Genomic DNA, 14,358 nt, shown 5'->3' with positions numbered 1-14,358 from the left:
CAGGCGCCGTACATGGCTGCCCACTGCTCTGTGTGTCCTGCACCAGGTTGGTTAAAAGCAGAGGTTACATTTCCCTCCTTGCATGAGTGTGCTTGTGCATGTGTTTGGGACAAATAAATGTATCTTAATCTTAATAATAAATGTTATTTGATTTGTTTTTAAGGTTGGTACTTGAAAGCCTTTTAAGAAAGAGTTGAGTAGCTCTAGATTCAACTCATAAGTAAGAATGATCATGTTCTTCTGACATATTAGACACTTAAAAGGTTCTGGTTTTGTATCACGTTGAACCATAACCATTTCATATTAAATTTAAAAAAAAAAAAATTAAATAAAAAAATTAAATTAAATTTAAAAAAAATTTAAAAATAAAAAAAACCTGCGTGCGCAATTCCTGCGCAATGGGCTTCTGCGCAGGATGTGCGTGCGCATTTTTTTTTTTTTTTTTACATTTTATTTAATTACATTTTTTAATTTAATTAAAAAAATGTTACAAAATATTTAATTTGAAATGGTTATGGTTCCTTTTTGTTTTTAAATTTACATATTAGATATTGTGCAATAAATAGGTGGTTGAAGTCCTGCCAACACGACAGCCTGCCAAACTTACCCATGAGTTCGGACCCAGCTCCTGTGTCCACTGGTGTGGTTCCACCCATGGCAGCGTAGTGGCGTGGGGCTGGCTCATCCCTGCGGCCCAAGGAACGCATTTCTCCGCGCTGGTTCAGGGGTAAATGATGCTGGTCTTCACAGGTGACTGACCAAAGCAAGCCTGTAGCCGCCCCCCACCCCCCACAGGAGATTATGTGCTTGTGTGTGTGTGTGTGTGGCCGCGGCGCTTCCCGGTTTCTCCCAGCATTACGCTGCCGGTGCAAACATGGGCGAGGAAATGAGGCGGACCGCTTTTCGCGGCGCTTCTACCTCCGGTGCGTCCCGGGGTTAGAGGAGGATGGTGTGATGTTAATATATTGTTTTACACTGCATGTGTCACGTCATGATAATTAAGTCTCTTGTGCCGCCCTCTCGGCATTTTTTCCCCTAGGCAACCGCCTATGTCGCCTGTACCAGGAGCCGCCCCTGCCCATGACTCTGCAACTGTGCTGGTTGGCACAACTCAAAACCAGGTGGTTCGTTCAAATGACGCTGTGGAGTCACGTTGGATTCAGACTATAGACCCCAATTGAAGAAGTTGACATACTTAACACCTTGCTACCCACAGGAGAGTTCACTGATATCAGATATATCAGATATACACAATTACAAAAATCCAATGTCAAAAGAACTCTTTACATTATAAAATACTAGATATCCATATACATGAATTTAAAACCAAAGGGGGAAAGGATAACGGATGTTGGGTCGTTTCTTGTAGTCTACATGGAGAGCTTTCAAGGACTGAGTGTAACCTTGGATTTCAATAACATATTTAGATGAATGTTAATAAAATATATGGCCAATTTAAGAAATGTCGTGAATAAAGAGTTTTTATGAATGAGGGGTATTTAACATCATGTAGATGTCACTAAATTCCACACACTGAACCTTTAATTTCGAGATTGAGGATGTAATGACACCAGTGTTGCTGCAGAGGGCAGCAGCCGTTCAGAGCGCAGGAGGACGCAGAAGAAGAAAATGTAGCGACTGGAGGAGGAAGTGTTGTTTTTATAAACAAAGGAGATCAGAAGACAAACCGCGTCAACACGTCATCAAACCTGACGGAGACAAAGTTAATGCTTTAACCGGACGAACCGGAAGTGGTTGTGTTCGCCCACAGCTGAACATGTCCGCTGACAGCAGCGCGGCGCAGTGTCCGGCTGATCGCGGCTGTGAAGATGGAGACCAGCCGCTGGCTTTGTGTGAAGGGGGATTTAAACCGGTGCCGGGGGTCACCACCATGATCAACACGACCCCCTCCTCCTCTTCCTCCTCCTCCAGGTTCCTGCAGGTGGAGCTGGAGCTGAACGCCCACCTCCGGCGGCTGAGCTTCAGCGAGCCGGTCCGGTTCATCTACAACCCGCTGGAGTACGCCTGGGCCACGCACCGCTGCTACGTGGAGAAGTTCTGCCAGCCCGGGCAGAGGGTCCTGTTCCTGGGCATGAACCCGGGACCCTTCGGCATGGCCCAGACTGGGGTGAGCAGCAGGGATACTCAGGTCACATGCTGAGGGCGTGTCCACAAAGTAAACAACAACAACAACAACCAGCAGTGTTGGGGAGTAACGGAATACATGTAACGGCGTTACGTATTTAGAATACAAATTATGAGTAACTGTATTCCGTTACAGTTACAAAATAAATAGATGGTATTCAGAATACAGTTACATTGTTGAAATCAGTGGATTACATGACGGTACTTCTCGAGTTTATTCACTCTCTCGTAAATCCACCGGCGGCAAAGCCCCCAGGAAGCAGCTGGAGACCAGGGCTGCCGTAAGAGCGCCCGGACCCCGGCGGCGTGAAGAAGCCTCACCGCTACCCGCTCGGGACCGTTACAGGCCCGGGACCGAGGCTCTGAGAGAGTTCCGTCGCTACCAGAAATCTACGGAGCTGCTGATCCGCAAGCTGCCCTTCCAGCGCCTGGTGAGAGAAGACCGACCTGCGCTTCCAGAGCTCCGCTGTCATGGCTCTGCAGGAGACCAGCGAGGCACGCCGGGTTCACACCGGACGCTGAAGCGCCGGGCAGCGCTAATAATATCACCCGTTGACCCAGAAGTATAAAAGCATATGGTCACTTGTTGCTCCAACATTAACTGCAACAGCGTCCCAATTTAATGTCATCTATCTTCAAGAACTTCTCCGCTGTTTGCTCCGTTCAATGTCGGGTGTCGAGGGTAAATTACGTATTCTCCGCCCCCCCCTCTCTTTTTATCTTTATGACTGCTTGTGTGTCTGTAGTGGATGGGCAGAGGGGGGCATTTAATAATGTGATTGGTAAAATTGGTAAAATTAAAACTCCAGGACAACAGAAGGGGAATACAAACTATGGGATGCATGCTTTATCATTTATATCATATAAAATGTCATCAATATCGTTTAAAATCATTTTTCAGTGTGTTTCCTTGAGCGATACGCTCGCATCAAGCGAAAAAAAAAATAGACTCGACGCCGAAACGATCGCTGCACTGCGCGAGGCAGCCTTGGCGCAGGGGGGGGGGGGGGGTCCTTCAGCGTCCGGTGGGGCCGGCACAGAGGTGGGAGAGGATGGGAGCCGGACATCCAGCTGGCCCGCCGCATCTTGCGGAGAGAGAGTTTAAACTGCTGCTGCTCCACTGACTATAACAACGCCGCAATCATACACTTAAAAAATGCAATACAAACCGGAAGTATTCCAAGTATTCAGAATACGTTACTCATATTAGTTAATGTAATGGAATACGTTACAGATTACATTTTTGGGCATGTATTCTGTATTCTGTAACGGAATACGTTTTGAAAGTATCCTTCCCAACACTGACAACCAGCCTCGTTTAGAACTGGGACACAACTGTCACATGGAAAACAACATCATTCCCAGAACAGCTGTGCACTTTCCTTTTACTTTAGGTTTTTTCCTCTGAACATGCATCGTGCATTTCAAATTAAACAAGTATTATTATTATTATTATAAACGGATGCTGCTATTATCAATGTCATCATTACATCTATAGGTATCACTAATATGAATTCATCATACAACAGCCAGTCTGACAAGGTTTAAATATAACAGATACACAACAGACTCTCTCTCTCTCCCTCTCTCCCCTCCTTTCCACTCACCTCTCCTCTCTCCCCCATTAATCTCATCTCACCCCAACCGGGCGAGGCAGACGCCCCCTTCACACACAGTCTGGTTCTGTCGGAGGTTTCTCTCCACTGGTCGTTGTGGAACTATTGAATCAGCTGAAATCCGGGTCATTTAAGGCTGTGCACCCAGCGTCACTTGGGCTGAGAAACAAAACAATATCAATAATTATCCCAATATAATTATCGATAGCAATATATATAAATGAGTCATATTTTTAGTGCATTATGCAAACACAGTGAAGAGACACAGATATGTCACCTGCTTCCAGTTGACTTTCAATAGCCGGGTTTCAACCAGTAGAGGGCGCCCCCTTTCATATTTACCACAAAGTGTTGATTTCAAACATTCAGCACATAAATGTCAAGATCTGGGCCTGAATCCATCAACGACATTACATATCTCTGTACGTTAGTTTTCTTCTGCAAACAAGTGGTTTAGGGATTAAGCTGCTGTTTAAAGGATATTTTCCTTCTGTCCCCAGGTCCCCTTCGGTGAAGTGAAGACAGTGGTGGAATGGCTGAAGATTGAAGGCGAGGTTGGTCGCCCTCATGACGAGCATCCCAAGCGACGGATCACAGGTCTTGCCTGTACCCAGAGGGAAGTGAGCGGTGCACGTTTCTGGGGCTTATTCAGGAAGCTGTGCGGTGAACCCGGGCTCTTCTTCCGTCACTGCTTTGTGCACAACCTTTGCCCGCTGATTTTCATAAGCGCCAGCGGGAAGAATCTGACTCCCCCTGAGCTTCCTGCAGCGGAGCGGGAGGCCCTCCTCGCCCTGTGTGACATAGCACTGTGCCAGGTGGTGGAGGCGCTGGGTGTCTCCATGGTGATCGGGGTTGGAAGGGTAGCAGAGCAGCGGGCGCGGCGAGCTCTCTCTGCTGCAGGTGTCAATGTGCGGGTCGAGGGCATCATGCATCCGTCCCCTAGGAACCCACTAGCTAATAAAGGCTGGGAGGATGTTGCAAGAGCCAAACTGGAAGAACTGGGTTTGTTATCGCTGCTGAACAACACATAAACTATCCAGACCCAAGTTCAGGCTCATATTTTCCTTGCTGTGAGTGATGGAACATTTCAGCTTCACTGAGAATGGCAGCAACCAGCTCCACTAAGAGCTCATAGGACACTAATAACTAATGCTGTAAACACATCAGCAAACATCTCTTCATCTGTGGGTGGTTTTATTTATAGAAGCAAGGATTGATCATGGCACCCGGTTCTTTCCTTTCTACTTTCGACACTAATGTAACTTTACAGTGCTTTATATCATTTCTACATACAAGGAAATACTCAGGTGTCTTTGTTGTATACGTTTCTGTCAAATAAGCTTTTGATTACATTTGTTAAAACTGTATTTTAAAGAATTGTCCCATACTAAAAATGAGTATGTGCTTGTGTTCAATATACAATATACATGTCCAAATATGTAATAGCCAGACTGGATTGGTTTAGAAAAAGCCTTGATGAAACAACCTCTAAACTCTACAAAAATACTTGTAAACATTGTTTATGTTAAAATACTGCAGATAACTTTTTTGTTGTGTCATTTATTTTTATAAAGTATTTTATTCTTTCTTACACTTTTTAAATACTTTGTTTTGTACATTCCACTCATCCTTGACCCTCTGAATGTCCTGTTAAAATAAATACATAATAATGAAATACAATTGTTTGTTATGGTTGTTTACCTCTGGTACTCCATCGATGCAGGCTGACTGAAAACACAGGCTGATATTTAACAGTTTGGTAATAGGATCCCGTTCAGCATGTTGATGAATCATGCTAAGTGTTAGCATGCTTAGTGATAGTTTAACTTTTGGTCATGTGCATTATCTTCAGTCATAGTAAAAAAGCTTTTTTTGACCATGAATGTAATAAAATGATGGCTGACTTAAATGTAGCTGCTTCACTCTCAGGGTGTAAATATAGTAGATGCTGGATCTGTCACATCAACAGGGTTCACTGGTACACTTGAATATTATGAAGACATTTTTAATCTTATAACACCTTTACTTTCCTGCTGTGAAAAGTCGCCCATCAATCACAGTCCAGATTCTTCTCATCTTGTTTCCCGATCAGCGTGAGATCAGATGTTGTCAGGTTGTCCTTATCTTCAACCCTCTCTTTAAAACCTCCTATTTTTACACCTCTAACACTCCTAACTTCCACTTACTGCGCACTTTCTCTGCACCTCTTTACTCATCTCCCACACGTTGACTTTAGAACTTGATTCTTTAAGTTATTCCACTGTCTTGAAGCGTTAGTGTTGTCCTCTGTTATAAATCACTTTGGATAGAAGCTTTTGTGGAACAAGTAATTGACTGACAACCCTATCGCCCAAATCAGGGTCCGCTTTGTTAGGAGGATCAGCTTCTAGTTTCCAAATGTTCCTGCAGGAGAACTGAACATGATTCAGATATGATCTAAACTGACCTGGCACTTGAGCAGACATGATCACACTGTAGAAGCGATACAGAATTGAACCATCATCCATGTTTTTAGATGTTGTTTACATCTGATTGTGACATGTTAAAATATCAGCTCCACTCTGCAGTCTTCAGCTGCTTCTCTGACAAACTGTGTTCTTGTCATCTTGTGTTTTTGATTTTATATTTACTTTCAATGTCAATCCCCAAACAATCCAAAACTACCAACTACTTGTTGCAAGTGGGTTTGTGCGAAAACTGAACTGCCACCAAGTGTTCACCACTGGGACTGCAAATCTTTCACAATCACTGATGATGTAGCATAAACAAAATAAATCAAACAGCTCAAAGACTCTTCTATAGTATATGTAGGCTGCATCCAAGTTACTGAAACACGGTGACTGATGAGTCTCAAACTAATAATAGATAATTTGACTCGTTCAGTCGGTTATTGTTTTTGTTTTTGCAAAGAGTAAACGAAAAAAGAAACGTCAACATCTGAATCACACATTCAACTTCTGCCTCATATTGTGACTATCTGCTGGTTTATTTTAACAATCTGCTGATTTTGGTATTGTGAGGGGACTGAAGTTGTTATGAAGAGAAATATTTAGGCCTTGAGGATGCCCACCCCCCCACCTGTTGCCACCCCCCCTCCCAGCTTCTACTAAGAACTGTGATGAGCAGCAGCAGCAGATCCTGTGTCTTGCAATCTGTGTTAACTACTGGGAGTTGAAGTCCAGCGTGACTTTGCCACATGAGGAGCTGTGATACCATGAACTGCATTTCCCATGAGTCACCTAGTGTTAACTCCTTTGGGGGGGGGGGGGGGGGGGGGGGGTGATGTTGTGAAAAGTCTTGCACCTGACCGGAGTGTTCATCACTGTCCCACAGACCGAGGCCCACATCTACTTCATGAGGCAGCAGAAACAGCAGCACATCCATTTCTCAGCAGAATAAGGTAAGATTAAAAACTTCCTCACCACATAGTTCATTCATGTATTGAATCCAAGCAAACCTTTATTTGAATGATCCTAGAAAGCAATATTTACTCAGTAGTAGCAGATAGAGATGTATTTAGTTAGATTATTAACAAAAGGCAACATTGATGTGTGAGGTATGAAAGTGCATTTTTCACATTTGAGAGGAATTATTAAGGCATATTAAGCTTTAAATGTCCATGAATCTGTATCTTTTGACATGATTTGTGATGTAGATTTTGTTGTTGTTGTTCTTTCAATAATTCAAAAGATGTTTCCTACAGTTCTACAGCTACAAAGAAACCTCCTTTAATATCTTTAGTGTTATAGAGATTAAATGGTATTACTCAGTGCTCTTGTAGCCATTTGAGTTTGTTGTTGATAAACACATTGCAAAGCTATAGCCGGCCGGTTCTGTGCCCATGCTGCATTCCTGAACTGACTCCGCTATCAACTTTCATCAGCTGTCTTCCTCCAGACTGAAACTGGAGCACATTTCCCTATCACCTCATTTCGTTATGTTTTCTCACAGTGTCCTGATCCCATGGATAAACAATCCACAGTGGTGTTTCGTAATGTGGGGCAACTGTACTTCCCCCAATCCAGAGTTGAGTGCCACTACAGCCTGACCTCTGACCATCAGTGGAGCAGCAGTGACTGGATTGGCATCTTTGAGGTATATTCACAACACTTTGGAATAACCCCTGAACCCTCCCGACCTTACCTTACTTTGTTTTTAAGTACTCAAGCTCTGTTGTGCCACAGGTGGGCTGGTCTTCATTGAAACAGTATTACACATACACATGGGCCCTTGTTCCTGAGGGATACACTGAGGCAGCCGATGTAAACTGCTGTGCACTTTTCCAAGGTGAGAATTCATCATAACATGGAAATGATAATAAGTTCAACAGGGCTTAAAGTGCGACTTGCAGTTTCTCGTCTGACGGTTGGACGTGTGGCTAGTGAACCTGAGTTGCTCATTTTAAGAAAAACAGAATAACTAAATTTAAAGGAATAACTGAAATACGTGTCTTCTCCTTACAGCATATTACCTGCCCCGCCCTGGTGACATGGAGTTTCAGTTTGTGTACGTGGACAAATCAGGAGAGGTGTGCGGCTCTAGCCGACCCTTCAACTTCTGTACTCCCAAACCGCTGGAGGAGATGGAGACTCTGACAGAGGAACGAGGCGAGGAGGAGGACGGAGAGGAGAGAGAGGAGGACCTGCTCCTCGTCATCCCCAAGGCCGAGCTGCTGCAGGTATGAAGGAGAAAACTCCAGCTCTGCAAATAAGCGACCCTCCTCTCCACTGAGATACAATTAAACAATGCAAACCTCCTTGTTATCCCCCATTTGTTGTGAACAGAGTCAACTGGAGGAATGCTTGAAAAACCAGGCCGGTCTACAGCAGGCTCTGGATGCCACGAAAAAGGAGACACATGAGGAGAAAGAGAACATTAAAAAATTACAGGTGGAGTGGGAGAATGAAAGAGAAGAGATGAGGGAGGAGATCTCAGTGCTGAGAGACGACCTGCGACAGAACTGTGACAAGTTGAAGAAGATGGAGGGAAAACACAAGGTAGGGATCAGTCATGATGCCAAAGCTTTAAAACTTTTAAAATGATTGACACGTGATAAGGAATCTATAATTGAATAAATGTATCTTATTACTCTAAAGGATGCAAGGTACAGTCAAGAAAACCTGACGTCTGAACTGAGCAAACTTGTGACTGACAAGTCTGAGACTGAGCAGCGAATCAGAGACCTGGAGGAAGAGGTCAAAGCTCTGACTGAGAGGGAGAACGAGGCAAACCTGGAAACAGAAAGGCGAGTGTTTGAGACATGCATGCCACTTCCAACCTTGGTCTTGGCTCTGTGTAGTTCCTGGATCCTTAAACAATTTTTTTTGCTGACAGGCTACAGGAGAGACTGAAGAAAATGTCCAGTCAAATGAAGCACAATGAGGAAAAGAGAAAAACTCTGCAGGTGATTGGTTGATGCTTCTTCTCAAGTAGCTTGAAAGGGGGATAGAGGACACACAGGTCTGTTGAGTTCATGTAAGAAACCTAGAAGTTACTGGGAATCTAGAAGTACTGGGAACCAGGCCAGACCTAGATGGTTAGGTGTCATCCTATCAGCAGTGGGAGTAAGCACATTTGTTTTGCATCGTCTAACTTTCATGTTCCATGTTATGGCCTCACCATTCCAGAATCTTCACAGCTAGGATATATCTGGCCCCTTCTACTATTTCTGTATGGATGTCCTTATTTCGTCCTCCTTCAGGTGGACAACGAGGCCGGCCTGGTGGAGGTGCGAGGGCTCCAGGAGCGACTGAACGTTGCCGACCATCTTAACGAGAACCTGCGCCGGGAGCTGAGGGAGCTGGCTATCCGTCAGGCCCACAACCACACCGATCTGCACCAGGCCCGGCTGCAGGTGGCCCAGCTCACCCTTCAGCTGTCTGAGGAGAACCTGGTCCTCAGGGCGGAGAGAGCCAACTGGGCCCTGGAGAGAGAGGCCTCCAAACATGGAGCAGAGGTGAGGACACTGCAGAGCATCATCCTGCACAGCCGGGATAAATCTGTAGTTGTAAATTAACATCCTACTGTGTTTGTTGTTTTGATGCAGGCAGACAAAAATAAATTGCAAGAAATGAGTTGTGAGATGGAGAGGAAGGAGGAATGGTTCCAGGAGGAGAGGATGGAGAGGGAGAAACTAGAAATCGAGCTCGGGAGGGAGAGAGATTGCAATCGAGTAAGTATATATTTATATATAACTGCTTGTGTGCTGCGAAGCTGCGTCAGCTGCGATTCCTGGGGTTACATTTTTGGTAACTGGAGAACTATGCCAGAGTTCAGCACACTTCTTTTATTACTCACATGCCGGTACAAATAGAAAAGCTTTCTTGAACGATGAGCAAACAATTCCTCTCACCATCACGTGACCATCAGTAGGTGAGAGGACAAGTCAGGTCAGATGTGCGGTCGTTCTAGGAGAGTCTCAGTGTGATGGTGATGCTAATGCTGCTGCTGCTGCCCCCTGTAGGTGCTGCTGGGCGATGCAGGTCGAGAGCTGCAGGCGTTGAGGGCCAGTCTGAGGAGGGTCCACACGGAGAGAGAGGAGGAGCAGCTTAAGAAACAGGCAAGTGTTTAACACCAGCTCCCACATGCAGTTCATATTCATCTCTAACATACTTCTTCACTAGATAGTTGTTCATACGTCACCAGAATGTATTATCACAACATCTGTTTTCATCATGATTTCATCTCTAGCTCTTTACATGTTTGGAGAGTGGCTGGTGTTACGTTATGTTGTTGTGCCTTTATGCAACACTTTTTAGGTTTATATGATTGTTGTCTATACTTTGCAACTGGCAGGGTTTTCTAGCGATGTGACCATTTGTGGGTTGATGGGAGTACTTTTATTTAAATATATTCTTCTATCCATTCTATTCAGTGATTTGGTTTCGAAATGTACTGTTTGAAGTACGCTCTCCATACCAAGCAATGTCCAGTAGATGGCGGTAGTTTAACATTTATTGATTCCAACCAGTATTAAACCAAAATAAAAAGACAGAACATGGTCAGCATATGGCTTCACCAAAAGCTAATTTCCACCCAATTTCTTTTAGTTATCTTCATTGTCTCTCCAAAAATAGAAAACTGTTTACAACAAAGCAAAACAGCAGAACAAATCAAAATAAATGTATAGCTAGACCTGAACGTAGGTGTCTAAGAACCTGATGACCCTCAGAACCAAATGTGCACACATCTTTAGAAAAACACTTTCAGAAACTCACAAAATGAGATGAGATGACGGCTCCATTATACTCGAGTTATGAAATTCTTCGTCCGTTCTTCTTGATCTTCTCTTTCTTCAACTCCTCAACGCTATGGATTTGATATCGGACACTTGCAGGACCTGGTGAGCTACATCCACCAGTTAGAGCAGAGGTTGGGGATTGTTCCAGAAAATAAATCAAATGAAGAGATTCCCACATCTGTCTGTGAGTAATGAAACCTTTAGACAGGACACAGCATTTATATCCCCCTGCACTTCAGTGGATACTTAAGTAAAGAGTCTATATTGATTCAAACAGCTCCTGTCACTGAGGAGAAGAAAGTTCCACCCCCAGTTTCCCCCAGATCAGTGTGTTCACCTGTTTTCCTGCTCACTCACCTGGGACAGTCCCACAGAGCTGAGACACACAACCAGAGCAAAGACAACACACCGGCCTCTGACACGCAGGTATGCCAACCTATTGACATGTAAACCCAGCAGGGATTACCACCGCATACAGTCTCAAGCAGGCAAATATTTTACTATAGTTTCCTGTTTGAGCGCCTGTGAGTTTCTGCTCCGGCTCTACTGCTAAACACCTGGGTTGAATAGTGATACATGAAAAAACATGCAATTTTAAATTTGGATTAAATTTAAATCTGTGGAGTGTAATCTGACGAGTTGGAGCCAATCCCAGTAGACCTTAAGCAAGAGGTGGGGTTCACAGGGCATAACAAAAGCAGTGGTTGCATTTTTGTTATGAATGTGTAATTATACCATATTTTGCCATATTCATCATTAAAAGTAATTTATTTCAAAATCAGATTCAGATTCTTATACAACAAAGGAATATATATCAAGATAAATGATCATGCCAAAAAAAATAAAAGCTGTATCTTGACCTTGTATTTCAGAGATAGGTATTAGACATTCCTCTGTCTTTGAACTCAGGGTGTGGAGATGCTGCAGGAGATTCAAGCTGATGAACGGAAGCAACTGATCCTACCTGAACTCACCAACCCCGTCCTGAGGTGACACACACACACACACACACACACACACACACACACACTCGCTCTCTCTCTGTGATCCAGTCACGTCTCCTAAAATAACTACTACCTTCACACCCTCCTGACTGACTGACTCATTGACTGATTTGGTTGTTGTTCTATGAAAGCTGTTGCTCACTCACTGCACACTTAGAAGTAGAAAATAAAAATAAAGATAATAAAGAGGAGGAGCATTGGAACAGTGAGTTGGTGTTACTGTTGAAGTTGAGGTTCATCCTGTCTGAAGACTTTCCATCCTCCCTCTCTCTGCAGTGACCTGGCTGACTGGCCCGTGTGGTAACACAGAGAAGAACGCCTGGATGGCAGGTTGCTTTTTGAGCCCCATCATAAGAAACTTGAAACATTTTCTGATCATTTTATTGTTGTTTTTTGATGCTCATGTAGAAAATAGGCCTTTACTCAGATCAGAATATAGATTGTTTACATTGCGAGTGCCTGAATTTAAAGGAAAACTGGCACAATGTGTTATACTCATGTGCCCAGAATTGACTTATTTAAACTTAATTTTATTCGTGTGAAAAATGTTTTTCTTAGTGGTTTGGAGTTAATGAGTTTGTAACTCCAGTAAAACTTGGAGTCTAAATTATTTTTGTGGTACATTTTTAGATTGAAATGTGGGTGTGTGTAACTGTTGGTGGAAAATGTCAAAGTGTGTAATAATTAGTTAGAATTTAAGGGAGTACATCTCGTTTTGGTGGTATGTTTGGAGATGTTTCAGCTCTTCACCTCTGCATGTGTGTGTGAATCCTGAAAGCATGTCAAACGTGTGGGTGTGTGTTACAAATGTGTGAAATGTTGTGTTGCAGCTTGTCGTGCAGAATGTCAGACGGAGAGATGTGAGGTTCTTTAATAAAATATTATCACGAATACAACAGGGTGGAAATATGTGACCTTCCACTTTTTAATATTAATGTTTAGCGTTTTATATATATATTCTCATCCAAAGAAGAAATACTGTACAATGAAAGTCTTCTAGAGACTCGTGCTTGTGTGTGAAGTGAAGGTAAAGATGACAGTGAGAGATCTGAGAACAAAAAGATCCTTTATAAAAATAAAAGGAATAAAACAACAAAGAACAACTGAGCAAACAATAAGCAACAAATTAACTAACTTTACGTGAAAATGTTTGAAGAAGAGCAGATCTATTCTTTGTGTGTGTGTGTATGTGTGTGTGTGTGTGTGAGTGTGAGTGTGAGTGTGAGTGTGAGTGTGTGTGTGTGTGTGTGTGTGTGTGTGTGTGTGTGTGTGTGAGTGTGAGTGTGAGTGTGAGTGTGTGTGTGTGTGTGTATGTGTGTGAGTGTGTGTGTGTGTGTGTGTGTGTGTGAGTGTGAGTGTGAGTGTGTGTGTGTGTGTGTGTTTCAGAGCTATTTTGATTCAAGTCCAACTGAAGCAGAGCTCGTGAGGTGTGTGAATCCCTGAACATGAACACAAGTTATTTGTACACTACAGAGTCTGTGGAAACAACAAAAAGACATCAGATAAAAAAAACATGAGAAAACAATTAAAAGTATAAAATACAGAGATAAAATGATTCCAGCTTTATTTTAGCTTCATTTGAGATCATGATAAATCTCTTGCAGCCCACAGTTCATAGTTCATCCATGTATCATTGGCTCTCACATTTAGTTTTCTTCTAATTAATGAGTTATTTTGTTAATTAATCCAATAATAATGTAATGTCTGTCTTTGGTCTTTTTTTAAATGTACACATGTTTTTGTGTTGAGCTTAGTTCTGGTCTCCTCGAAGGCTTTTTATTGCAACAGCTCAAATGAGAGAAGAGGAACAGGTTTGAACAATAGAAAACTATTTATAATAGATAATCATGATTATATGATATAGAAAGATATTGAAATACAAAATAACATTGTATGTAGAGTTGGCAGGTGATGTGCAAAATATCAACTATGTACTTGTGTGTGTTTTTGTGTGTGAAAATAACTTGTGATTTTTATATTATTTTTTAGCAACGTCACAATTAAAGAGTCTTAAATAACATCATTATGATGATTTCATGACTTCACGTCTGGCGCTACAGACTAACTTCAAAACTGCTGGTTTATTGTCACAGTGATAATATAGGAGCGGTTTATTGGAAACAAATTTTATCCCTCATATTGTTAAACTACCTCGAGCATGTTTCAATGATTTATGCCGAGAGGATGGACGTGCTGGTGGCAGATTCCAATAAGACAGAGTGCACTGAATTTCATTACACAAACAATGACTTCATATATGTTACATGAAAAAAAAACCTTGTAACGTCTCAATGAAAAGCAGATTATAGGTATTTATTACAAAATCCACGTTGGTTGCATCAGTCATTACAGC

General features: G+C 42.8%; 2 protein-coding genes across 2 annotated transcripts; both read left to right on the top strand.

Annotated features, from left to right (window-relative positions):
• The first annotated feature begins 1,652 nt into the window (after positions 1 to 1,652).
• On the top strand, positions 1,653 to 5,403 carry smug1 (single-strand-selective monofunctional uracil-DNA glycosylase 1). Its single transcript, XM_061070299.1, has 2 exons — positions 1,653 to 2,128; positions 4,262 to 5,403. The coding sequence occupies exons 1-2, from the start codon at positions 1,778 to 1,780 to the stop codon at positions 4,790 to 4,792; spliced, it is 882 nt and encodes a 293-aa protein (XP_060926282.1). The 5' UTR covers positions 1,653 to 1,777; the 3' UTR covers positions 4,793 to 5,403.
• A 1,718-nt stretch (positions 5,404 to 7,121) lies between these two features.
• LOC133000617 (calcium-binding and coiled-coil domain-containing protein 1-like) lies at positions 7,122 to 13,195 on the top strand. The gene is made up of 14 exons (XM_061070564.1): positions 7,122 to 7,161; positions 7,713 to 7,856; positions 7,946 to 8,048; positions 8,225 to 8,439; positions 8,546 to 8,758; positions 8,858 to 9,006; positions 9,096 to 9,165; positions 9,463 to 9,717; positions 9,808 to 9,933; positions 10,225 to 10,320; positions 11,098 to 11,185; positions 11,279 to 11,427; positions 11,911 to 11,990; positions 12,282 to 13,195. The coding sequence occupies exons 2-14, from the start codon at positions 7,725 to 7,727 to the stop codon at positions 12,307 to 12,309; spliced, it is 1,704 nt and encodes a 567-aa protein (XP_060926547.1). The 5' UTR covers positions 7,122 to 7,161; positions 7,713 to 7,724; the 3' UTR covers positions 12,310 to 13,195.
• The last annotated feature ends 1,163 nt before the right edge of the window (positions 13,196 to 14,358 follow it).

The sequence above is a fragment of the Limanda limanda genome, chromosome 4 (assembly GCF_963576545.1).
Source record: "Limanda limanda chromosome 4, fLimLim1.1, whole genome shotgun sequence".
Taxonomy (NCBI): Eukaryota; Metazoa; Chordata; class Actinopteri; order Pleuronectiformes; family Pleuronectidae; genus Limanda; species Limanda limanda.
Note: the sequence above shows the minus strand (reverse complement) of the source record. Positions and strands in the feature narration are given on the sequence as shown.

What these genes read in the sequence shown, in the direction of transcription:
- smug1 (XM_061070299.1), top strand. Translation starts at nt 1,778, where the DNA reads ATGTCCGCTGACAGCAGCGCGGCGCAGTGTCCGGCTGATCGCGGCTGT. An exon ending in TCGGCATGGCCCAGACTGGG is followed by an intron (nt 2,129 to 4,261) that starts GTGAGCAGCAGG and finishes TTCTGTCCCCAG; the next exon opens with GTCCCCTTCGGTGAAGTGAA.
- LOC133000617 (XM_061070564.1), top strand. Translation starts at nt 7,725, where the DNA reads ATGGATAAACAATCCACAGTGGTGTTTCGTAATGTGGGGCAACTGTAC. An exon ending in CCTCCAAACATGGAGCAGAG is followed by an intron (nt 9,718 to 9,807) that starts GTGAGGACACTG and finishes GTTTTGATGCAG; the next exon opens with GCAGACAAAAATAAATTGCA. An exon ending in AGAGATTCCCACATCTGTCT is followed by an intron (nt 11,186 to 11,278) that starts GTGAGTAATGAA and finishes TGATTCAAACAG; the next exon opens with CTCCTGTCACTGAGGAGAAG.